This window comes from Calcarisporiella thermophila (genome assembly GCF_041956535.1).
Source record: "Calcarisporiella thermophila strain CBS 279.70 unplaced genomic scaffold VTP21scaffold_8, whole genome shotgun sequence".
NCBI classification, from domain to species: domain Eukaryota; kingdom Fungi; phylum Calcarisporiellomycota; class Calcarisporiellomycetes; order Calcarisporiellales; family Calcarisporiellaceae; genus Calcarisporiella; species Calcarisporiella thermophila.
In genome coordinates, this window is record NW_027192198.1 from 36,394 (window position 1) to 61,422 (window position 25,029).

Sequence of the window (25,029 nt, forward strand, 5' to 3'; positions counted from 1 at the left end):
AGTAGCAATATAAGTTCTATGAAGAATTACTTAAATGTGGAGCTTAACAATGTTCACCTTAAATAGATCCGACAAATTGAGGGATAGCTATTTCAAGCAACTCGTATCCGGCTGGAACACCAGCCTCAGTAAGGTCGCATGACAGTTTTGTAACATTTCGAAGTCCTTCGTTGATTTGAAAACTTTAAATTGCAAATATAATTCTTTGCTTTTTTCAGTATATCTAAGATTTGTGTATTACCTTCCAACGACGCAGGGATCATTAAAAATATCTTTCCATCCCACAGTTGTACGCAGTTGTTCAAAGTAGGTGCACAGGTAAAATACCAGCTATTTTTATAATCTTTCGCTTTATATTATTTGCTTTTATGTCTATAGGACTTACTGCCTTAGCATACCATATACTTAAGTTGCTTCTAATTTATGAGTGAAACATTATCCTGCGACCACAAATAGTCGATCGTCCTCTCTGCAGGAGACCTAAACCCCTTCTTTGCGGGCATTAATCTCTTTTTTGGATAACTGTTGTCTAAAAATAACTTAATATGCTTTAGAGTACAATATTACGAATTACCAACGGGCATTCTCCCTGTGAGATTCGGAGGAGAGGAAGGGGGAAACCAGAAGGTCAGAACCAAAGATGCGCACGCTTAACATACTTGAATATTTGTAGGTATATTTTCTTCCATTCCTGTAATACACCCCTGTCTCTAATGAAAGTGAATGCTTATTTTAATTAACTAAAATCTCGCTAAACATCAGTGTTTAGTTTATAAAACCCAAAATGGAATCGTTTAAATATTAAATTAAGTTGGTCAAGTGTTATTTTTCTTATTAGGACTCGTTTATTATTAACACAAGAATGAAATAATCATAGGATGGCGATTAGTCATCAAAAGTGACCATCACACTATAATGTATATTCACAAATTATGCTGAGATTGACACAATCTACAGATATTTTCACTCAATGCAGTACATGAAATAAATATTGTTCATTCGCATTAATGCTATTTATTATTAATAAAAGAGATATCCAGCCTTTTTCACTTATTTATGTTTTTATTTTTATAGGTTAGAGTATTAAATAGCCAGCTCGATCAAACGGAATTAACTTGAATAAAAGCTACATAATATTTTACTACTGATAGTGAAATGTTATATAATCAGTGAAGCATTTGGGTTCGACTCGGAAAAATATCCTCTTATGTATGTATTGTATGTTTATATAACTATTTTAGCTAGAGTGTAAACTAGGTTTTAATGATAGGTATTCGCATAGTTTTCATACGAAACCTCTAATTACTAAATACTAGCAACCGTAATTTAGATGAGGTTAAACAAAATTTCTGTCGCTATGGTGACCTTACATCAGCATCTCAGTTTTTTTTAATATAAAAATCGTAACGAAAATCATTAAAAAATAAAAGACAAAATTGCTAGCCAAGTATAACTGTCTTGCAATTCCTTGAATTTGAAAATCCCTGTTATGAAAATCTATTATTCTTTCTTGGTATTGTTGGGCGCTAGTCTAGTAGCTGGTTTTCCAACCAAACCGATAAATGAAACTGATGAAGAGCTACCCATTCGTGCACATGTGGTAGGTGGAACTAAGGTGGATCAAGGGGAAATGCCTTTCGCTGTATCGGTGAACATTCGAGGTAGTCAAGGCGGTGCATTCTGTACTGGTTTTCTCATTACAGAATCGATCGCACTAACAGCAGCTCACTGCGTGGAGAATTGGCAGCAAGTATCCATCAAGTACGGTGATGTTGCACTCAACAATCAGAAGCAAATTGCCGCGAAGAATGTCGTGATACACGAAAAATATCAATCTTCTCGGAAAAATTATCTAGTAAATACTATTCTCTTGATTCTCTACACAACTACTTACTAGGATTATTTATAATGGATGCAATAGCACGACATTGCGATTATCTTTTTGAAGGAGAAGATTGTAACCGGCCCAAATGCTAAGCCAATCACTATTGACACCATTAATCCTCAGCCCAATCAACTTGTGATATCGGCTGGGTGGGGTGCCACTAGCGATCCGGGAGGTGGCCTCTCTTCTCAGCTCTTAAAGGTGAATCAAAATATTGCTGATGCCGAAACCTGCAAGAAGTACGATGAGAACTTCACCGGATTCGACGGTCCCGATTTCTGCGTTTTCCCTGTTCGTGGCAAATCCATCTGTTATGGGGATAGTGGAGGTCCTCTTCTATCTGGCGTAAAGGGCAAATATAAGCTGCTTGGTATCACATCTCATTGGAGTCGGACGGGTCGCTATTGTGCAGGTGAGTAGTTTTGGTCTTTATGTGCTGAATATAAATCCGAGTAATGATCCTTTCAAATCTGTGTTTAGACGGTACTATGTTCCCATACTTCACTCACGTTAGTTACTATTTGGATTGGTTGAAGTCTAAAGGTGTTCCTCTAAAGTAGCGAGGAAGAGCACTTCTTTTAATTTCCATGATTTTCGTCAAGTTGAATGAAATTGGAGTTCCATTATACTTGAATAAAATTCCAAGCCACTTCCCCACATTATTTGAATTTACAAAATTAAATTGCACGGTTATCCAAAGTTATATTTTAATTATCCTCACATTGTCCTGCTACTATCGTATTTCGATATTTAATATCTTGATATCTTCCTGCGGTCTATCGGACTTATCGGTGCGGACTCGCTCGATTGCGTGGATAACATCCATTCCAGCTGATGCTTGCCCAAAGATCGTGTGCTTGTTGTCTAGCCAAGGAGTCGGTACAACAGTGATAAAAAATTGGGATCCATTTGTGTTGGGTCCCGCATTGGCCATACTGAGACGATACGGGCGGTCGTGTCGTAAATCACGATGAAACTCATCTTCAAACTCGTTTCCCCAAATGGACTCACCGCCAGTCCCATCACCAAGAGGATCTCCTGTTTGAATCATAAAGCCTTTGATAACGCGATGGAAGATCACATTATCATAGTAACCATTACGGGCATGAGTCACAAAATTCTCTACAGCCTTGGGTGCGTACTCGGGGAATAATCGTAAATGGATATCACCAGCAGTGGTGCGTAATATTGCGGCAGTTCCCAATTTTTGTTTCGAAGTAGCTGTTGCTGCGACAGTCTGTTCCTCACGTGAAGGTTTTTCGTTGAAAATATCACGTTCACCCTTATGTGAGTCTTCTGAATCGGGTTCTCGTTGTGTGAACATGAAGAAACGATTCCGTTTGAAAGCGGTGCAAAAGAGTGTGGGGTCAAGAGATTCACTTTCCTTTAGCAAAGGATTATCTGAAGCTGCCATAGCCTAATGGTGCAATGCCGTGTGAGTATATATGTGAGATACTACTAAATGAATATATGAAAGTCCTCTACTCGGATATCCTCTTACCAAGGTCATCATTGTTTTTTTTCTTGGCTGACCCTGATAGAGTGACAAGTTCAAAAAACGGTGTGTCTCATCTTTGCCCAGAAGCCGCGCAACCCTATTTGAATGAATGTTGACCACTTTAATCCCCAAAAGTGAAGGATAAATGATAAAGTGTCCGCTTTCGTCAAAAACTACTCAGAATTAAGACGGTTAGATATATTATATTGTTTTTCACAGAGATATTGCACAACCCACCAGCATTGACAGTAGCGCTCTGAGGAGATTTGCTCAACTCGCGCTCTAAGGCAAGTCGTCGACCAAATTCCATGTCATCAAGCCGATACACCGCTGTCCCTGCCTGTTGCATTTCACTGTTTGCTTCGAGTGACTCATCATATTTACGAATGAGCTTGCCCGTTAAGAATTTGAATACTCGCACTTGGCGGTCATCCATGCTCATCGAAACGAAGTGAGTAAAATCGGGAGAGAAATTGATGGAGGTAGGAGTAGCTTTACACTATAAATAGTCATATAAAGAATAAGACATTGCTCTACCCAACGGGTGACAGTAATCAAATTCCATGCAAGGCATACTTTTTTGAATTCGTACAAATCAGTTTCAGATTTATACTCAAAATTAACCTGCTTCGGAAGGTCGAATGGCTCCACTGGTTGCCAATACTCAACCATCCCAGAAGTATCCGCTGATACAACTGTATTGAAGCGCGCATTGAACTGGTGGGAGAAAAGGTCAAAATGTGAAATATTATTTTCTTTTGAGTGTGTAATACCTCAATAATATGCACTGGTGCTGAGTGTAGTTTTGTAATTTCATGCAAAGCCTGCCCGTCTGCTCGCCCATCATATATCCGAATGGTGGAAGACTCTTGGTCGGAGCTAGTTAAAACTGGTCAGACAAAAACCGGATGGAATAACCAGAAAAATTCTCACCATGCTATTAAAGCTTGTGCTTGTCCAGGTTGGTATATCCAGCATACAGTTTGTGGGACATAATCCAGCTTAATCATGTTAATCATGTCTAAAGGTTGACAAGTATAAAATTAAAAAAGAACCGGCGAAACGGGGAAGTTCCAAGGATATACCAAAATTAATAATATCAAACACCTTCAAAGACTTGTCGACAGAAATGGTAGCAAGCAACTGCCCATTATCTGATACCGTTATTCCATTAATAGCACCTACAAGATAAATTCACAGACAAAACATAAGATTACCACTAAAACTGAGATAGACCTGTACTCGATCCTTACCTAAGTGAGCTCTAAAATGTTTCACAAATTCAATTCCTTTCTCCGTTTTCTTCCAAAACTTAAGGTGTCCGTCGGCGGATGTTGTGATGACAAAATCCGTTCTATTTCGAGATTAAATGTATATTATTGTGACTCGATATATATTTTAACCATTAAACTTACTTTGTGATAGCAACGTAACTTAGAACATCCCGATGCATATAGCTTATTTCGTACATGTTAGCTGAAGGAAGTTTTTCGAGATAGAGGCGCTCATGGGCAAGTACTAAACAAATACAGGAGAATTAAGGATCATGATTTCGTTTACAGCAAAATGATCCATTACCTCTTTTCTTCTTTTTCGGTGCGGCATCAGCCGATGAAGGAGGTAACGGCCCAATATCAGCTTCATCGCCGTCTTCTGATGCAATTGGTCCCGGATCGCGTTCGTGTTTGCCCAAAGTTTGATGGGTTGGCATTATAACTGTGCATGAAAAGATCTATTAAAAAACTAACTATATATAACTGCGCCATTTCAACAACATTTAATGCAAATTTCAGATTCAAGTTGAATTCAATAAATTCTGGAATTCTATGAAAAGCCATTGTAAAAAGTAATAATAATGCTAATATGCTACCCATCGGTCAACAGTCTGTAAAGCACCTTCTCATTTGTAAATATTCAATGCATCCGCTATTCTTATGAATACATGTCCATTAATTATTCACTTGTATTTTGAATAGTTATTATTTTTTTAAAACTATGCTTTAAACAATTAAAACACTGATACAAAAGAAATAAAATCGCCAAGTCACCACCAATAGTTGGACACATGTCCAAGGATTTATGCTGCCTATATTATTATAGTGCGTTGAAACGTTAAATAGAAAAGTGACTCAACCTATGAGCAAGTGAAAATGCTAACGAGCTCAGCAAACAATTCTCAAAATAATAAAAGGTCTTTATAAATTTTGCAGCCTCTTCATTTAGCCGTATATACTGTACTTGGCAAACGGATATTTTTACAAATTTTTACCAATTAGGAGCTAGACTTGCATGGCCATTTTCTTGGTGAAGTCGCACAACTTCATTTGATTGCCTTAGCCGAAAGGCTAATATGATACGATCGAATAGAGTAGTCGGTGAGAGCATGCACGGAGTTTCTTAGAGGGTAGAATTGTAAAACCGAAACTCAATCCTTTGAGGTGTGCATCAGAGAAATCTCCAAATCAACTGTTTGATAACATCTAAAAAAAATGAAAAACAATTACATACCGCCATGTGAGAATATCTGAAATCAAACCCGAATTTTAGATACCGCTGCAATTCTCCCGATTCATTCCCTCCAGTTCCCGAACTGCCAGCTTCATAGCTAACTAAGGATATTGATTAATCATCAATTATTATAACCAACCAGCTTAGAGACGAGCCTCTAGCTTTTCCCTGAGATTATGGTGTTTTGGGTTAGTTTTTATGAGCCCTGTTCGTATAAGAGTTCGGATGATGGTATCTATAATGTTAGGAATACAGCTAATTAAGCTCTATTTGATGGCGCAAAATAGATGTAAACTTAAGTCCAATAACGGCTTGTAGATCTATCAGTAATCCATACTACCCACGAATTTTCCATGTTCTATTCCATATTTGAATGTATAAAATACGGGAAATATTAAATGATTCAACAGGCGGAATTCCTCAACTGTTGGGCTATTAGGCATAAATAGGTGTATCGAAATGCTACGGTATGGTCGATCATCATATGCCCAAGATAGCCATCTGTTGTGCTTGTCCCTAGGAGGCTTACTCCATTATTACTATACAGGAAAGAGTATTTGCCATCACTTCCCTATCTAGATTTACATACAGATATTGATACTATACCAACACTAAATAGCAATATACAAGCGTGTCTCCTCATCCCTTTCAATTGCGTAATTTGAGAGAGATTGGCAACCTCGACATGACCCAAAGAAGTCAAGGCAATTGCAGTCTTGAATATACACAGCAATATGACTATTTTATTTTGCTCTGCATACTCAAATTCTCATCGAAATGGATGCTGCTAAGAAGGCAGGCACGCGGCTAAATGCAATGAGCGGTACTGTGCTCATAAATTCACTCAATTTCCCGCCCCTCTCATTGTTGCCCATTTTCTTGGGCAATATTATCCATAATCAAGCTCCGTGCGTTAGGGAGAAACCGAAAAAATTGAATTTACGTCATATAATTTGCAATATCCGATTCTATCAGGTTCAACAATAAACACTCGTTAACTTGCACAAAAATTCTCCGTGTCAAAGAACAAGATGCACCCTAATCATCATCTCGATTCTTGATCATTATCCCTTTTGTTTTTCAATTTTGGATTTATTTATTATACTCCTTTATTTCATTAAAGTTTAGTTTTTCCTCTCTTTCACTGCTAACTTTCTCCCCTTCGTGCCTATGCATTTTTCGCCTCTACTCCTTTATTCCCATTGAAGCTTTTCAATATTATCTTGACTAACCGCTTCATTTGCTCTTTCAATAGCAGATACCACCCCCTTTGCTATTGATATTCTTTCTATATTTTCCTTCAATCGTCACCCCCTATTCAAATTTTCCTTCAATTTTCTCACCCACAAAAATGCGTATACTTTTTTTTCTCTCTTTTGTTAATTTATTGCGAGCAGCGCTCGCTCAGAGCCTTATGCCTCTACCCAAACTCCAGTGGCTCAACATCAAGGTGACAGATACTTCTCCCTCTCCCTCTCCCAGACGTGATTTCGCTATGGTATATGATGCAAAATTTAACATGATTGCTCTATTTGGTGGGAGGTATGTTATTTGTAGAACAAGTTGACCAAATGATCGATTAGTAACAGTCTATACTTTATTCTCCCAGATCTGAGGCCGGGATCCCATTAGGCGACACTTGGCTTTTTGAAACCAAGCAGCTTGTTTGGTCGAGGCCTGCTCCATCTGGTTTATCTACGGATGGTGATCCTCCGGCGCGATGGGGCATGGCATATGGGCTAGACAATCCACTAGACAACTCTCGTAATAACATGATCATCTCGATGGGACAAGGTGTAAACAATGTCGCTCTGAATGATACTTGGGCATTTGATTTCAACTATAAAACTGTAATATCTATTTCTTTTTTGAATCTTTCTCTTTTAACTCATCCAAATGCATATTTTTATAGTGGCACAGATTACCTACTTCTGGAGATGCCCCAACACCTCGTTGGGGTGTTGTGAGTGGCATCGACATCAGTCAAGCTAAAAACCCTAACCAGACCATGCTCGTGAGTCATGGAATGGATTCCAAGAATACCTATACCGAATTGTATAGCTTGACGATATCTGGCCAATTTGCAACAAACGTCGCATCCATGTCTGCCACTTGGAAGAAGCTTGAAACTTCTGGAAATGCTCCTGGTAAACCTATTTACGATTGTAAATTCAGATTGCATCGTAACTTTTCTTTTCTTAATTAGGCCGGAAGTTTACTGCTGGCACAATTCTATCCAATAATCGGCTGACGCTCTATGGTGGATGCATCGGCAATAATCTGGATACTTGCCCCCTTCAGGATGGATATGTTCTCAACACCTCTCCTAATGGCAATACGTGGACAAAGGCAGAAAATTGCTTTGCTCCTCGTGCATATGCTGCCATGACTTACAACCCTAGCACTAAAGATCCACAGTTTAGCAATCAGGTTTTCGTGTACGGTGGGGTAGGATTACAGCAGCTTGACAATGGGCAAGAGGGTGAAGTGGGGGTGTTGGATGTCGGCGGAGGGAGGTGGAACATTATTCTTCCTTCGGGTGACCCGCTGGTACAAGGTGCTTCCAAATACCCTCCGCGTCGCGCTGGTGCTGCTCTTGTTGCATTGGATCAGCCTCTTGGTAACTCGAGCCTTCCCGCGTACGACATGTTTCTCTTCGGCGGGGAAGATCTTCCCGCAAAAGGATCAAAGCGCACAGGCATGTCAAGTGATATATGGGTTCTGAGGGTGTACAGCGATGCGTACTTCGAAGGGAATAATACAGGGATGCCGACGACTGGAGGTGTAGCCGCAACCGGCCAGGGAGTGAATTTACAACTCTTTCCGTGCGTCTCCAATGTTCCAGAAAACTCGGACACCGGATCATCGACCAAAGTGTCAGGCATAACGTCAGAGTTGGGTCAGCATGCTACCCTGATGGCTTTGTCAATGGTGTTTCTCCCTCTTGCCACTACTGCAGTACGCTTTTTCTCAGGTGAACACAAAGCCGCTTTCAAGTTTGGGGCATTATTGTTGTACGCAGCCGCCATTGGTACTGCTATTGCCGGTGGACTTCAAGGCCACTCTGATCAATCGAGCATATCTACACATGGAGCGCTTGGCATAGCTGTGCTCGTACTCTCGCTTGGAGTAGCGCCCTTATTGACTGCGTTTATGGTGTTGATCCATTCTATTCAGCGCCGGCGTAAGGCCAATCTCTCCCCTATGTCTTTTGATGTATCCAATTGGCTGTCCTCTTTACGCCCATCCCACCGAGCACCACAGAAATCTTTCGAGGTATCGCGTCCCGGAGGAACTGGTAGCCTGCTCCCCGCAAGTTCAACCAACACTTCTCGAACAGTTGCCTCCCAGAATGGAGCAAGAAAAAGTGTGAATTTCGAGGATTATTCCGGCCACCAACGAGAGACCTCGGCTAATCAGAGCGCAATCTCCGCCTACTCCGTATACTCCTCTCAGCTAGATCCGGGTAGTTCTGATGTGCTCTCGACCCCGTGGAAAGTAGCGCGAACCATAGTGAAACTGATCGTGTATGCTTCGGTAGCTCTCGCCATTTGCTTCGAACTCTATTCTCTGTTCGTCCTTCATGCAGACCATACTTGGTTCTATCTATATCTTGTATTTGTGCTTGTCATTCTTGTTGCGTGGTTTGTCGCAGCATGGTTCGGATATCCCCGGTTCCAAGGATCGTGGCTTGTTGCCATGATGGAGACCTGCGGAGGGAGAGGTCAGGGCAGAGACCAATTTCGAGGTGAAGAGATGAGCGAAGCAACTGGCCCATACACTCGTCGGGATTATGAGCCACCCCGCCGAGGCTATATGGGTCAAGAGCCAGAAATGGATGAAGAAGAACAACAGAGAGAACTTGAGGAAGAGGTGAATAGCAGAGATGTCGTTGTGATGACGATTCCGAAACGAAGATTAACAGTGGTAAATGCATGATATCAAAGATGATAAGTCGTTCGGTGTGTGTGCTTGTTAGTGTGTTTTTTAACGTCTTATCTAACTTCGATGACTTTTTCTTCTCATTGTTTATTTCTTTTTCTATCGCCTTTTGTTCTATTTTATTCCATATATATATAAATGCGTATATATATTGGTTTTGCCTTTTGTCGAATTTTTATTTTATTTTGATTTCATTCTCAAATATCGAGTACAATAGTCTCCGACGTTCTAGCTATATATCTTTACCTGTCCATTTTATGATTTCCGTGCGTTAATTGAACTTTTCTTTCTCACGCCGTTCCAAATGTAACTCTTCTAGATAATTCTCAGCAAGAAAAACTCTGAAAATTTTTCAGAGTTTTTCTCCATTTAATGGAGATAGATAAATTTTGAATTTGCTCTTTTTTATGTATTTAGTCATTTCTATTCCAACAAGTGACATTATTCAATCTACTTCAACGACCGTATAATTCCATTATAAATGTAAGATATCAATTCTATCCATACATTGAAATCCAATCACGGATAATATATTTGATATTGCAGACTTTTTTCTTACTTTTACTAATAATATAAGGTTCCTGTGATAACGCTGGTGAACCGTAAAAGGGTTTAGACTGTAATGAGATCTGCCAGAATCAATCCACGCGAATTTACTAGATTTCATTGCTCATGAATCTATTAATAAATCAACCAACATGCCATCACAAACAGCACCTGTCGACGGAAGAATAAAGGTACTTGAAGGGGCGGTCAACGCAGGAAATATGTATTTTGCTAATAATAAATCTGTTAATTTCGGTAAGCAAAGCTCAACCCTGATGCCTGACCCTTTCATCTTATTCTCCTACATCCTCAGGCTGTACCGTTATCAATAATGTTAGTGAAGTCAATCTGGAGCTCAGGGCGAAGGATCCCTCCTTTGGTGTTCCCCTTGAGAATAAACAATTCGTCGAACGTAGGGACATCTTCGACAGGATTCTCACCGTTTTCGGCGAGGAAAAACCAACAAAAGGGTGTAAAATTGTGGCACTGAAGGGACTTGGAGGAATGGGAAAGACACAATTGATGCTTCGGTATTGCTACCACCATCGCAAGGAATACAAATATGTATTCTGGCTCCAGGTGGATAGTTGGATGGCGGCTCTGGACTCCTTCCGTAAGCTGGCTATCAATTTAGGGATTGAGGAGGGGAGGCTGAAGGAGAAGGATGCACAGGAGGGGATACTGGAGCACATCCGAGGATGGCTTAGGAAATCGACAAAGTGGTTATTACTCTTGGACAATGCAAACAAAGAGGTGATCCAGAAGGTGTTTGATCTGTTTCCCGGACTGAGCGGGGATATCATCCTTAGCACGCGAGAGCCTGTTCCTGAATGGAAAGCTAGGATCATTGAAGTTGACAAGATGTATAGGGACGAAGCGCTTTCACTACTTTTAATGCAAGAGAAGGCTACGATTGACAGGGAGAGTGCGCGATTCCAAAATGCTATCAGAGTTGTAGAAGAACTTGACTATATGCCACTTGCAATTGGACTTGCAAGAAGCTACATTGATAATACGCTCCTTACCTTCCAGGAATATTTAAGCCGTTTACATCAACGTCGCAAAATTATACTTGAACATCAAGATGAAAACAGTCCTGGAGAATACAAGCATACCCTTGCAACTGTATGGAAAATATCCTTTGAACGAATTCAAAATGTTTGCCCACTGGCAATCTCCATCCTTGAAGTATGTGCATTTCTCCATCCGGATACTATTCCAGTTCACCTTTTTGAATACCAGCGTTCGATTCTTGGATTCGGTTCAGTTTCTGCAGACCCATCATCCAATATACTCGATAATGAAGATATTAGAAGAGCGGTTTATTTATTGAAAGAATTCTCGTTTGTATCGCTTTCATATCACGAAACGGATGGAACGGATGATAAAATTGCGAGTAACAAACTGAGAATCCATCGACTTGTTCAAAAGGTAGTTTATGAGAACATCACCATACAAGAGAAACAAAGATGGATTAGTAACTTAATTAGCGCCTTGAACAGCGAAATAAACCCCATTGACTCTCATGATAGCTTTCACATTCGCACTCGGTCTATCATGGAAATATATCTCCCTCACCTTCGCTATTTGGTTGGACTATTCGACGATTTCAGTAAAACTTGTTTCAACTCGAAAAGTTTGAACAATCTTTTGAATTATACAACAGCCTATTTACTGCATAATGGTGAGTTTTTTGGAACTGAAACATTCGCGCAGCTTTCCGTTTCGCTATCCGAGTCCGTAAACGGAGCTGAGGACCAGCAAACTGCAATTGCTCTTAATAATATGGGATATCTCTACAGTCAACAAGACAAAATTGAACAGGCTATTGACCAATACGAGCGTGCTCTAAGAATCCTGGAAAAATGTCTGGGCACAGAGCATCCTGATAATGCACTCATTTTTGATAATCTCGCATCACTATATGCTGATTATGGCCGATATGATGATGCCGAGCTATTATATCAAAAGGCTGTGTACATCAATGAGAAAGCTTTGGGACCGGAGGATTCTCTTACAGCTCTTTCTATAAGTCACCTGGCTGCACTATACGTAATACAGGGCAAATATGATCAGGCTGAATCCTTACATTGGCGTGCACTGAAGATTAGAGAGAAATGTCTTGGACCCGAGGATCCAGTCACTCTCCATTCTATACATGATCTGGGCGTACTCTACCAGCATCAAGGGAAGTACGATCAGGCTGAATCGCATTACCGAATTGTCTTGGAGTCTCAAGAGAAAGTACTCGGTATTGATCATCTGCACACTATAAGTTCTCTTATCCACCTGGCTGGTCTTTACGAAAAGCAAGGAAAGTATGAGCAAGCTGAACCACTACTGCAACGCGTGCTGAAGGCGCGAGAAAACAAATATGGGACCGATCACTCAATCACTGCAGATGTCTACAATAGTATGGCTTCGCTCTATGTCTGCATGGGCAAATATGAACTAGCCGAACCACTATATCAACGCGCATTGAACATCCGAGTAAAAACGTTTGGATCAGAACATCCAGAAACAGCCACTTCATATAACAATCTAGCGCATTATTTTGAACAGCAGGACAAATATGATCAAGCTGAAACACTGTATCAACAAGTATTGATAATTCGCTTGAAGACGGTAGGCTTCGAGCACCCACTTACCGCAAAAGCATTTAATAATATGGCTTCCGTGTACGAAAATATGGGCAGATATGATCAGGCAGAGCTGCGATTTCAATCTGCTTTGGAGATCCATAAAAAAACGTTGGGTACCGAACACCCGGACACCTTGAGCTCTATTAACAATTTGGGATATATTTACTTAATTCAAGAAAAATATGACATGGCTAAGCCGTTATTTCTACACGCTTTAGGGCTTGGTGAGAAGATATGGGGACCTGAGCACCCTAAAGTGCTTCCAACTCTTATTAACCTAGCCTCATTATACTGGCATTGCGCCAAATACACTGAGGCAGAAGCGCTGTATCGACGTGCATTGATAATCCAAGAAGAGAAATTAGGACCAGCACATCAAGACGCCGCAAACACTTTGTGTCATCTAGGCCGTCTCTACATAGATCTAGATAAATATGATCAAGCTGAATTCATGCTCCAGCGTTCACTGGCGATCCGAAAGAAATCGTTGGGTGGTGAACACTCGGATACTGCAGTCACTCTCTATTGGCTTGGGCTTCTCCAAAAGATCCGAGGCAATTTCGATCAAGCCGAGTCGCTCTATAAGCGCGTTTTGGAGATCAGAGAGAAGGTGTTGGGGTCTGATCATCCCATCATAGCTCAGACACTCACCGAATTTGCTGATCTTTATTCACGCCAATGTAAATATAACCTTGCTGAGACTCTCTATCGCCGTGCTCTAACTAGCTATGAGAACGCTTTTGGATTTGAGCATCTTGAATATGCTCGGACGCTCAAAACCTTGGCTGAGCAGTATGAAAAGCAAGATAATGCGATCAGGCTGAACCGCTTTTCCAGCGCGCACTGGCAATCTTGGATACGCTTTTAGGAGCTGACCATCCTGACACTATTGCTGTTCAAATTTTGCTATCTCAGCTCTACGAAGCTCGAGAAAACGCTATGCAAGCCAGACTTCTCTATCAATATGCACAGACTAGCTTGAATCATCTTACTAGAAATCCAAATACCCGCTGCTATAGATTTTTCATACTGGATTATCGGTTTATTTCACTCTTCGATCTCCTCATAATACCCATACTCTATGTCATAAAGAAAGCAAGCTATCATGAATTTATGCCCAAGTAGTTTTATGTGCTATATGTTGATATTTAAACCATAGTCAATAGTTTTAATTCTAAACAAATACGAAAGAACACATCGTCTCCCAATTATGAATTATTACAAAAGCATGAGGCGATGGTAATAAAACCCGCCGGATAAGCTATTTTATATAAAGCTGCCCCTCGCCAGTAACAAATTTTGAAAACTTTTCACTAGAGCTCCATTTTAAACCGTGATTGAAATATTATTTGGATACATATTCAGGTTTAATGTGAGACTTTCGCATTTTCTGAGTCATTTCTATTGAATACTAGTATACAGCGTCCTATTTTTGTTTGTCAATATTGCCTTCCTCCGAAAACGTCCTGGTTACTCCTCGTCATTGGTTAATTTCTATCAGATCCTGCTTTAGTCTCAGTAAGCATCTGTTGATCACAAAACGGCCGAAAAATTGCGAGCTGAATATGAATAAATCCAAATAAAGTAAAGATGATTTTCACCAATAGTGCCGACATGGCTATATTTCCTCTAATTCCCTAGGATTGATTTCTACAGAATTACCCTCACTCTAGAGATGACAATATGAACGCGTTAAAGGATTGGAAAATAAATGGAAGATTGTATCGAAGATTTGCTATATCAATTGTTTTTATTCTATTTAGACCCTGTGTACCCTCTTCAATGATTGAGGTGGAAAGAGGATGATTACGTGGCTCTCGACTTTCCATTTCCGTCCACAACTGGTAATAAACTGATAAAAGTGGGCCGATTTTGTTTATTATGTTTGTGTGATTGGAAATCCAGGCCGAATTATATGCATTATATATGAAGGTTACACCCCTTTGTTTCTGAAGGTGATTGTTTACTTGTACCCTCTAATTCTTAGTAATTCAAGGTTAATGTCGGAAGGTAAGGACGAGAAGCTGGCGAGACCAGCCCTAGAATCCGCAAGCGAAAAGGAGGAGCATACACATGAAGGTGGCGAATTACAAACTAGGACTCATGAATATTCAACAGAGCAGCTAGAGAATGGAGGAGAGCCACTGGAGTCGCACCTGGCTGATCAAAGTGGAGAACTCATTGGCGAGGAGGAGCCGTTTCGACTTACCACAAGAGTATTTCTTGCCTATATTTGGTATATTGATAGCCTCTCACTATTTTTTGACGCAGGATACGTCTTCAATTGCTCGAACTTTTATCTGATAATATTTTGCCTTAATAGCCTCTGTCTATTGATTTTCGTGGCCAGTCTTGATGATTATATATTTGCGGCTTCTCTACCCACCATTTCAAGTGTGTTCAATGCTGCTTCTAAAATCGGGACTCTCGGGACCGCCAATTTTCTTGTTCAAACAGCTTCACAACCCCTCTACGCGAAGCTCTCAGATAAGGCAGGAAGAAAAGAGACCCTAATGTTGTCCCTCCTCTTTTTCATCATTGGAACGGCCATATCTGGAAAGAGTGAGAACATGGACATGCTCATTGTAAATAGACACGGGTGGAGCCCGTTGGAATCCTTGGAAGGCACAAGCTTGACATTATTCTTTGACTTTAGGTTGGCAGATGCATTACTGCACTAGGCAATACGGGTATAGATGTGAACGTACTAGTCATTATCTCGGACATATTCCCGCTCCTCCACCGTGGAAAGTGGTTGAGCTATTTCGAGACCATCTATGTGATCACGGTCGGGATTGGGCCGGTTATCGGCGGCTCGTTGGTCGAAAAGGGGGAATGGCGATGGTGCTTCTACCTTCAACTTCCTATATGTGTCCTGATCCTTATTGCCGTTTATTTCCTCATTGAGAACAGAAAACGAAAGACGCGGACGCAACTCAAGGATCTCCTCAATATCGATTGGGCAGGCAATCTTGTGCTTCTCATCTCGACCATCTGTCTTTTGCTTGGTCTCAATTGGGGCGGACAAGGTCTTCCCTGGAGCTCTCCCACCATCATTGCACTTCTCGTAGTGGGTATCGTGCTAGCAGCGGTGTTCGTGTTGATAGAGCACAAATTTGCAAAGGATCCAACCGTGCCAATGCGCCTCCTGAAGATTCGAAATGTAGCGTCTGGGTACGCCACCATCTTTCTCTTCGCATTTACTTCCATGGGGCTATTCTATTTCCTGCCGATGTACTTCCAGGTTAATCTCATATTCAATCCTCATCGCTCGCCCCTCTCTAATTCTCACCTTTATATAACCCCATAGATCGCTAAATCATATTCTGCCACCGTCGCCGGAATACAACAACTCGCCTACAATGCTGCCGCAGTCCTCAGCAGTATTCTCGGTGGAATTGCAGTGGCTGCTACACACGAGTATCGTCTCTATGTCCACGTTGGTCTAGCCATTTATGCAGTGGGAATGGGCCTCACCATTCTCATGAACCAGAATTCTCATGCAGCGGAAATCGTCGCATACCAGGCCATCATTGGCTTTGGGGGAGGATTCTGCACATGCGCATTGTTGGTAGGAATTCAGGCGGCCGTTTACCAAGAGGGTAACATTTATTGTATTGCCCAAATCATGTTGAATGGGCCGTCTGAAACATGGCTTCTATTCATCCATAGATATCGCCATTATCACCACGCTATTTTCTTTTTTCAAATCCATCGGTAGTACTCTGGGCACCTCCATTTTCAGTGCCATTTGGCTTGCCACCGTGCGCAATAGCATTCTATCCTCCGTTCCCGCAGGTACACCCGAGGACCTAGTTGAAAAAGCGCAGAATTCCGTGCAATACATTCTCAATTTGCCGCCAGACTTGAAACCCATTGTGGTTCAAGCATACGTCAACGCGATGCGTATCCTGGCCATCCTGGCCACCGTCGGGGCGGGACTCGTGTTTTTAGCATGCTTGCCCTTGCAGCGTTACCGGTTGAAAGAGAGCATCGGTAAGTAGATCCTCAGTAGTCACACCCACCCTATGTGACCGCTTTGGCTGTGAATTTGGGTGTGATGGGGCGCGACTCTCTATCGAGAACGTTCTGATTGATTCCTATGCATTTTAGGTGGTGCTCCTGAAAAGCTCGATAGTGAAGAGGGCCATTCCGAATGGAGCCTTATTAGGCGCCTATTCCGCATCAAGAACAACGTGCATTAAAACGGCATTCCATTGACGCTCACCTTCTATTTTTACCGCCTACCTTGTTTATATCTATTTAAGCAAACCATCCACTAATGTAGCCGATACTTGCCCCATTGTATTAACCGTATTTCCGTCAATCCAAAAATATAATTTAGAGCTAAACCAGAGGATCTCCTGTAAATGCACGATAAACTTCTATTGTTATTGTATGAAGAAGGAAAAAAAAAAGCACATGTTCATCCAAGTGTATATATAGTTAGATAAGCAGAGGGAAGATTAAGATATTTAAGTCGTAAAATAGAAAAATACTGTCTGCTGGGGAAGGGGGTTAATCTATGTACAGAATCAGAAAAAAGAAAAGCACTAGAGAGTGGAAGCCAAGACCTGTGCCCGCGAGGCACCCCTAAGCCATGTGTAAAAACCAGGCTGCTCGCCTACCTCTTTCCACATATCCACCCGTGCAAAGAAATCAAAAAAGAGGGGGAATGTCGCAAGTAGAAACGCACTCGTCCATAACCACCCTATCACGCTCAAGAGCATGCGATTATCTTCACGGTTCAACCAAGTTATCCGCCTCTTGAGGAAACCTCCGATCGTTTTCTCCACTGCCACACCCAAGCCGTGTAGGATGAAAAACACTACCATTAGCCAGGGGCGTCGGGCATGCGGATGGGTCAGGGTGACATACTCATGCAAAAGCCCGCTGGCAATAAAGACCCCAAGGGTGGGAAGCAATAGCTCGAGCGCATGGAAGCCCGAATTCTTTCCGAAATATGGAATCATGCGCTCACGCACCAGTCGACGCAGCGGATACCAGCCAACGCCCATGAAGCCAGAGCGGAAACTTTGATGCCATCTCACGCTCCAAAAGTCCGTTAGGCTGGTTGCGGCCCAAGGGGCCTTGAATATCGCTGGAAAACGATCGATGTCGATGAGTCCACGATTGAAAATGAGCGCGCCAACCATCTCGATCAGCTCCACCATCCACATCAAGTTCGAAGAAATGCACAGCATGCAAGCTATGCTGAAAAGAATGAATTGGGCCGGGGTTAGGTTAGCATAACGTTCGTAGGTGAATGTAGCGAAGTAGAAGCGAACGAGATCCGCAAACAGATAGTGACGAACGAAGCGCGGTAGCAGGGCAATCCAAGAAACCACGTGTTTATCGCCGCAAGCCGGCTTCTCTTCCTTGGCATCCGAGTTACTTTCCCGATTTCGTGAAAGCGTCATTCGATACCGAGGGCTTTGAAACATGAAAAGTATCTCGCTGAGAACTTCGTCCCGAGTATACTGCACAGGCCGCCGGTACATCAGCGGGGTGATATAGAACAGATCCAGAAAGCGGTAGATCAATCCTAGCCCAAATGCGCTAATGCCAAAGATAAGCGCTACAAAGAACAAAGCATATTGTCGGATCAAGAGAAGGCGAGAGGAAGAAAACGAGGATGGCTTACTTATATAGTCGCAGCGGAAGAGGATGGGCACGAGGAATTGAGCACAAATCAGGACCGCAGCCACCAGATGCTTTGTCCTTTCCGGGACGAGATGAAGCGGGGCGAGAAGGAGAGCGAAGTTAGCGGCGGAGCAAGCATAAGCAAGCAAGATGAATGCAATGGGGCTCAAATGCCACATAGTAAGCGAGTAGGCGGATAGAGACAGCGTTTGGGGGAAAGCGGAAAGAGGGGCGCCCCACCACAATAGCCTGGCGTCTGGCGGAGAGAGAAGAGGAGGTGAGCGCTGCACCGAGAGCGCTCGAGAAAATTTAAGGGGTCACCCGCCGGTCACCGGGCGACGCAGCCGAAAACCTAATTTGATGGAGGGGTTTTTCTTCAGGGAAAACTGGCTCATCCCTCGTCCGATAGGCCAATGCTTCTAGAAGCCCGTGGATGGGAGCTTTGGCTTGTTCCAACTGCGGCAGCATCAAATGCAATCAGCGCGCGCGGTACTGGCAAGCTCGCTCTCACCCCATCGTAGGCCCGGCCGCTTCCCCCTCCCCCCTCCCCCCCCGGCCAATACTCTGCGCAAATGGCTCCTCCCACATCGGTTTAAGGGTCTAGCGTGAACAAAATAGCATCGCCTAATATTTCAAAAAATGCCCGTGATCCTCTCTATCTATCAAATCGTTCGCGTATCCCCGCTGAGACACAAGAGGAATATTTGCCCTTCTCTGCGATCATATCGGACGATTGCCTCAGAGACGGTGTTGAATGTAGAGTGAACAGTCTGGCCCGCACGAGGGCAATAGCATCATGTGGCCCAGATGATGTCATCTAGTATTTACACGATACCTCTCTTTAGTTAGCCTGGAGCCCTCTGCCGAAGCATCCGTAGCAGAGCTATAAGGATGGAGAAACGCACCAAATGCAGCATTGACTCTGTTGGGCCGATATGCTGTGTTGGGCTCAGTCATGAATCCACTTCCTGAAATACTAACTGGGAATTTGCGCTTGAATCCAGAGGTGAAACCCCAAGTGCCCTAGGTGCCAGAAACAATCCTAAGGGTTTTTGACGGTTTTAAATCCTGGGCAGGGTGACTGGCAATCCCTCCCCAACGCCCATGTTAAGGAAATCTCCAGTGGCCCAGTCTTAAAAATGGGGATACTAAGGGTCTACTAACCGCTGGATCACGTGTCGAGTGTGCTGAGGATATTAGCGAAGATTCTCTAACTGTTTCTCCATACTAGATACCTATTTTTTCTAAACTGCCTCAGCACGTCTTACTATCTTAAAAAACTGTTAAAGCTATACTTAAAAAATGTAGAGTCCTTCTCCAGCAATTGTCAGTAAACAGTATGCCTCAGCCTTTTATATTACATAAAAATTAGATTTTGCGAGGGTAATAAGCAGGAGTAATTAAGATACGTTTGTTACGGAATTTAATTGGTATAATGAATTTGAAGATCCTTTTTTGCCAAAATGGATCCGACTAGTAAAATATCAATCTGATTAATGCACTCGAGAATAAAAAACCCTACTGTTATTCCGTTGTCCATACGAATGGTTATGTTTCGAGATAGTTAATGTAACGTATGTCGGAATATACATTCGGGTCCTTATCGCAATGTTCATTTTCTCTTGGAATCAGCTCAAGAAATTGGTCTCAGCATTTCTCATGCTTCTATTAATTACATCCCCGCTGGCTCTTTCCGACTCAGCTCCCAGTTGCTTTAAATGCCATAAAGATTATTCCTTATGCTTGGGGATACAGATTATTTGCCGGGAGATGTTATCTGAATGTTTGAAGTCATGCTCTCAGAAATGAAATTGGGGTAATTTTGAAAAAGAGGGCCATTTTTTTTTTCATGATTATTTATTCACAGTGAAGAATTTACCACCGTTTTTCTTCATTCCATGCACCAATAAACATGCCTTTGGAAATAGCACACCATGGGGCAAAGCAAAATGAAAAAGCATCCATCAAATATAGCTAACTACCGAACGTAATTTCAAACTCCAAAAAATGTACTCTCCAATTTCCGCGCCAAATCTTTTACCTCGGACTGCGCAGTCTTATCTTCCAAGACAGCCTTCGAACCCTTCTGTACTAGCACTACTCGCCATGGCATCATCAGCTCAACTACTACCTCCTTCTTAGCGAGAGCTAGTATCGAGGCTAGCCATTTTACGGCACCCGAACGAACAGATAGAGGAAGATGCGTGTCAAAAAGATGGGCAAGGGTATCAGCAATGTCAGGTGCAGGGAGTAAAAGGGGCACCTCAGGCGAAAAGGAGGAAATAGGTTGGAAGAGGTGAAATAACAATTGGACACAGGCTGTTAGCGCCACTCCTCCGCTCCTACCGTTTCCTATATCAGCTATCTTCAGGTTCGCAATCTCCAAGAGTTTGGGCAGCACTGCATCAAAAAAGAAACGAAAAGACTTGGAGTCCCCCGCCCCTTTTGTATTCTTTTTGGCTGCAGCACGTTGTGAATGCAAAGACGAAGTTTCGGCCGAGGATGTCGTGCCTCGGCCTAATCGCTGGGCGGCCATGATTAACACATTTGCCATGCAAGTCTCCACCTGTTCGCCTCCCTTCCCGCTCAATTTTGCAGCACCGACCAGTTCAGATACACCTGAGCTGGGAGGAGGCCCAGTGCGGCAATGAAGTAGCCATAGAACACCTTCAAGCAAATCAGAAAAGAAATCGGCAAGGGACGGACTCTCAGCCTCCGCGAAAGAGGTCTCCTCGATTTCTTCAATAACGGGGCGCTGGTGTCTGCTTGCAAATGGCGCAGTGATGGTAAGGAGAAGAGAAAGCGTGTCTATCGCACCCATCTGGAGCTGCTGCAAGACCTCTAGAGAGAATATAGATAGAGTGGTGAGTTCGTGTTTGAACAAGCACACAAGCAAGGGATATTACCGCCAGCTTCCCTCCAGTAGAGCACTTCTAGGACACACTCTCGAACTAATCTTTTGATCCACTCCAATTTTTTTTCGATGCTTTCTACCCCGCGTTCACTGGCACTCCATCCTCCGCTCGCCTCGACTATCCATGAGCAAAACGCAAATAGCCAGCTCTTGATCAGTGACAGGTCCTTTTTTTCTGCTCTAATGGCCTTCAGCAATTTATAATGTGTGATGGGGAGCGCAACAGTGTTGTAAAAGAGACGAGGAAAGAGCGAGAGGGCGACCTGGCGGACTTGGGGAAATTCCACGGGATGCTCACACCTAAATCAACATGATTCCGCCTTAAAATCAAGTAGCCTGTAAAAAACCTAATGCATCCAATTCATACCGCTTAACAATTTCTTCTAAGAGTAGACGTGCCAGTGGCAGTCTCGTGTGAAGGAGCTCTTCACCGTCGGAATAACATCCGACGTTTTCCACCTGTAACTCCCCCATCTCCAATACCTCGATCCAAGCTTCAAGTGGGAAGGTCTAATAGTATAAACGGGTTGAAATGGCGTGTTCTTGTTCAAAACATTAATATTGAAAAACAACCTTAAGGACGAGTAATGGGAATAAACGCTCAAATAGCAATCGCTGTACTCTTAACGTACTTTCCTCATCTGAGGCGTCTAATAGCTCTTCTGTCAAACTATACATATATACGTTTGGTAAAGGTGTGAATTCAATCGAATCAAAAATTGGAATCATACCGATCTTGCTCCTTCATTAGATTATATACTAACTCTATTATTTTATGCATACTATCAGGGTTCCTCGATATTGATAAAGAACATATACTCCAGAATCGAATTAGGAGTGGATCCGAGGGTGAAGCATACGTTTTATCAACAAGGAGAGGAAGCATTTGGCACCAGTTTTGAGCCGGAGTCTAAGTGGATCATAGGAGTAGGAATGCAATCAAACCATTTTGATACTCTCATAGATCGTCAGAGAGCTTACCTCAGAGGCCCACTCCGATACCACCTGAAATAGCTGCTCCTGACTGATTGTTGAACCTCCGGAGTCTTTACTTGAATGGCTAGTATCTCTATAAAATGAACATATTTGTACTTGAATCGAGTAGTTTCACTTAGAGAAGACGACCGTTACCTTATAAAATCCAGTAATACCAAAATCCCATTGGCTCCCCAAGCATGCATTGCTTCTATAATTGCAGATTCTAGAGCAAGTTTCGCACGAGCGTCCAGGTGAGGGTGAGAATTAAAAACACGGGGGATCATTTTGTCAGACGGTAGGGAGGAGATGCAGTTTATAGCCATTCGACGGGTCTCGTGATCTTCATCAGAAAGACATTTGAATAGGCGATCACTAAGAGAGTTAGGGGTTATAGAATCCCAAGTTAGAAAAAAAAATTAGATAATAGAGAAAAACGTCATAAGCACTTACAGTATATCAGGGTATGTATCTAAGAGCTTTTCGCGGTGCATGCGTTCTACTACCGATTTAATGATGACCATTGCATTTTGTCGAGTGCCGGAGTTGGTTGAACTAAGCTTCCCAAAAACAGTGTCTAAGAGCTCTGGATATGATGTATTTTAAATAGGCATAGTTAAAGATAACGCTTCAACCATATTAAATACTTTGGATCATATCCAACAAACAAAAAGGATATAGTAGTACTATTTCTGAGAGCGCATCAGAAAGCTCCTCGGCGACTTGGCCAGGCTCATCCAGTATTGAGGTTAGTGCCTCTTGATAGCTACCGGCTTCGTCGTCGATGGTGAGTTGTCGTAAGAGAAAAAATGCAGATTTAAAGCCAAACACTGATCGGCTCTTAATCTAAAATAAGGAGAGCACAGGTTCAACCCATAATGCTTCATCATGGATAGGAAAGAGTTACGTACGTATTCTAGAGTAAAAGTGTACACCTCCTCCGCTAATCTTCCATCATCTCCACTAGTAGTTAAGTGCTTTATTACAGGAATAGACGGATCTCGACTTCCAAGGAGTAATAGCATCGACACCAAGCGACAATATTGGTCACCCACGATATCAGAACCCTATAAAACTTCACAATTAATTACAATGGATGAAAATGAGAGATGGCTCAACCCTACTCCTGTCAAGATAGCGTGGGTTCTCTTTCGGAATCTAGTAGGAGAAAGCTGTGTATTTTTGGAGAGTAGTGCTTCCGAAAAGTTACGCCAATACAGGCAAATTCGTGACAAAATTGCTAGTAGGAGTATTGCCATGAAATGGAGACGGAAATTGCAACCATGGTGAAATACTTACATTCGGGTGGAAGTGGCTGATCTGACTGCGATAAAGGGGACAATTGCTCAAGAAATTTTGTAACTTCTTGGAGGCCCATTTCCATCAGGTCGTGTCCTCGGCGCCACTAACAAAAATCAAGTTGCGGAAAAAAAGTTAGATTTCGATCCTATTTTGACACGTTCTAATAAAAGAAAACTACCTCACGAAGTTCACGCACTATCTTAAGTAGCCATTCTATGCACTTTAAAATACCTCTCATGGCGTATTCTACGGAAAGGTCTCCCCCTAATCCATCATATTCTGCAAGAATGGTCGCAGCCTTTTTTTCACTGGAATTCGCATTTTTCTGAGATGCAAGCACAGCGAGGCGATGTGATATAGTCAGACAAAGATCGGCACATACACTCGTCAGAAGGGTGGGCTGTTTGGTACCACTTTTAGATATGGCACTAGACTTAATTATCAATGAAATTGTTCAAGCAGAGAAAGAAAATTCGATTGCCACCTGTCACTTTCTATGCAATAGGCCAAGGCGGAAATCAGTTGCTGCATCTCAGCAATCGTCAATTCACCTAGTACACGAAAGGATCACAGGAACAATTAATATAATTCAAATAGGCCTAGCATATCGAGGTACACACCACTATCGCCTCGCTCGCTCAGAATCCTCTCCAGGACTCTAGCAATTCCCAGTTTTCTTCGCTTATCACTTCCCTTCAGCTCACGAACAAACATATTCAGCATTTTCGCGCGTTTTCGTTGAAACAGAAGACGCATTATGTAAATGGCTCTATTTTGCGATTTCGGATCATTGCGCTTAAGGAGCTTTGAAATAAAAATAGCGTTCTTGTAGCCAATGACTTTCTTATGGATATGACAAACGATAAGATTTACCAGATTCCAGATTGGTTGAATTTCCTCTTCATTTTTATCGAAATGGTCGGCTAATGCATTGGCCGTTGAGTTTAAAGTGCCTAGGCATAAACTTGTGAGTGTATAGCCATAAAATGATATGATAAATTGCATTTACTTGAGGGATTTCCGCGCAGGAGAAGTTCCAATGATTTATCTGATGCTTCGAATAGTAATGATAATGCAGTCCCGAAGTTCCCGTTGCTGCTCATTCCCTATAGAGATATATAGAAAGGTTGGATGTGAAATGACATGCGTGACGGCTTTTTAGTTATGGCTTTAA

The 25,029-nt window shown here is 42.3% G+C and overlaps 7 protein-coding genes across 7 annotated transcripts; 4 read left to right on the forward strand and 3 right to left on the reverse strand.

Moving 5' to 3' along the window:
• Window positions 1-1,489: 1,489 nt before the first annotated feature.
• VTP21DRAFT_10835 (uncharacterized protein) lies at window positions 1,490-2,445 on the forward strand (the record flags this gene model as incomplete). Its single annotated transcript, XM_069390214.1, has 3 exons — window positions 1,490-1,855; window positions 1,922-2,297; window positions 2,366-2,445. 3 exons carry the CDS (start codon window positions 1,490-1,492, stop codon window positions 2,443-2,445), a joined length of 822 nt encoding a protein of 273 aa, XP_069252385.1.
• A 173-nt stretch (window positions 2,446-2,618) lies between these two features.
• Window positions 2,619-5,094, reverse strand: VTP21DRAFT_10836 (uncharacterized protein; the record flags this gene model as incomplete). The annotated part of the gene is made up of 10 exons (XM_069390215.1): window positions 2,619-3,302; window positions 3,387-3,556; window positions 3,621-3,882; window positions 3,960-4,100; window positions 4,157-4,262; window positions 4,317-4,404; window positions 4,469-4,564; window positions 4,637-4,737; window positions 4,799-4,901; window positions 4,962-5,094. 10 exons carry the CDS (start codon window positions 5,092-5,094, stop codon window positions 2,619-2,621), a joined length of 1,884 nt encoding a protein of 627 aa, XP_069252386.1.
• Window positions 5,095-7,305: 2,211 nt separating this feature from the next.
• VTP21DRAFT_10837 (uncharacterized protein) lies at window positions 7,306-9,830 on the forward strand (the record flags this gene model as incomplete). The annotated part of the gene is made up of 4 exons (XM_069390216.1): window positions 7,306-7,433; window positions 7,501-7,741; window positions 7,804-8,038; window positions 8,098-9,830. The coding sequence occupies 4 exons, from the start codon at window positions 7,306-7,308 to the stop codon at window positions 9,828-9,830; spliced, it is 2,337 nt and encodes a 778-aa protein (XP_069252387.1).
• Window positions 9,831-10,531: 701 nt separating this feature from the next.
• On the forward strand, window positions 10,532-13,889 carry VTP21DRAFT_10838 (uncharacterized protein; the record flags this gene model as incomplete). The annotated part of the gene is made up of 2 exons (XM_069390217.1): window positions 10,532-10,634; window positions 10,693-13,889. 2 exons carry the CDS (start codon window positions 10,532-10,534, stop codon window positions 13,887-13,889), a joined length of 3,300 nt encoding a protein of 1,099 aa, XP_069252388.1.
• A 1,132-nt stretch (window positions 13,890-15,021) lies between these two features.
• VTP21DRAFT_10839 (uncharacterized protein) lies at window positions 15,022-17,226 on the forward strand (the record flags this gene model as incomplete). The annotated part of the gene is made up of 6 exons (XM_069390218.1): window positions 15,022-15,257; window positions 15,345-15,606; window positions 15,678-16,265; window positions 16,332-16,623; window positions 16,694-17,017; window positions 17,135-17,226. 6 exons carry the CDS (start codon window positions 15,022-15,024, stop codon window positions 17,224-17,226), a joined length of 1,794 nt encoding a protein of 597 aa, XP_069252389.1.
• A 348-nt stretch (window positions 17,227-17,574) lies between these two features.
• On the reverse strand, window positions 17,575-19,132 carry VTP21DRAFT_10840 (uncharacterized protein; the record flags this gene model as incomplete). The annotated part of the gene is made up of 3 exons (XM_069390220.1): window positions 17,575-18,599; window positions 18,666-18,920; window positions 18,997-19,132. The coding sequence occupies 3 exons, from the start codon at window positions 19,130-19,132 to the stop codon at window positions 17,575-17,577; spliced, it is 1,416 nt and encodes a 471-aa protein (XP_069252390.1).
• A 1,525-nt stretch (window positions 19,133-20,657) lies between these two features.
• VTP21DRAFT_10841 (uncharacterized protein) lies at window positions 20,658-24,958 on the reverse strand (the record flags this gene model as incomplete). The annotated part of the gene is made up of 17 exons (XM_069390221.1): window positions 20,658-21,505; window positions 21,571-21,878; window positions 21,946-22,088; window positions 22,152-22,248; window positions 22,310-22,488; window positions 22,560-22,647; window positions 22,710-22,928; window positions 23,007-23,150; window positions 23,233-23,399; window positions 23,465-23,620; window positions 23,678-23,793; window positions 23,853-23,958; window positions 24,034-24,283; window positions 24,340-24,406; window positions 24,476-24,659; window positions 24,729-24,808; window positions 24,865-24,958. The coding sequence occupies 17 exons, from the start codon at window positions 24,956-24,958 to the stop codon at window positions 20,658-20,660; spliced, it is 3,246 nt and encodes a 1,081-aa protein (XP_069252391.1).
• Window positions 24,959-25,029: the final 71 nt, after the last annotated feature.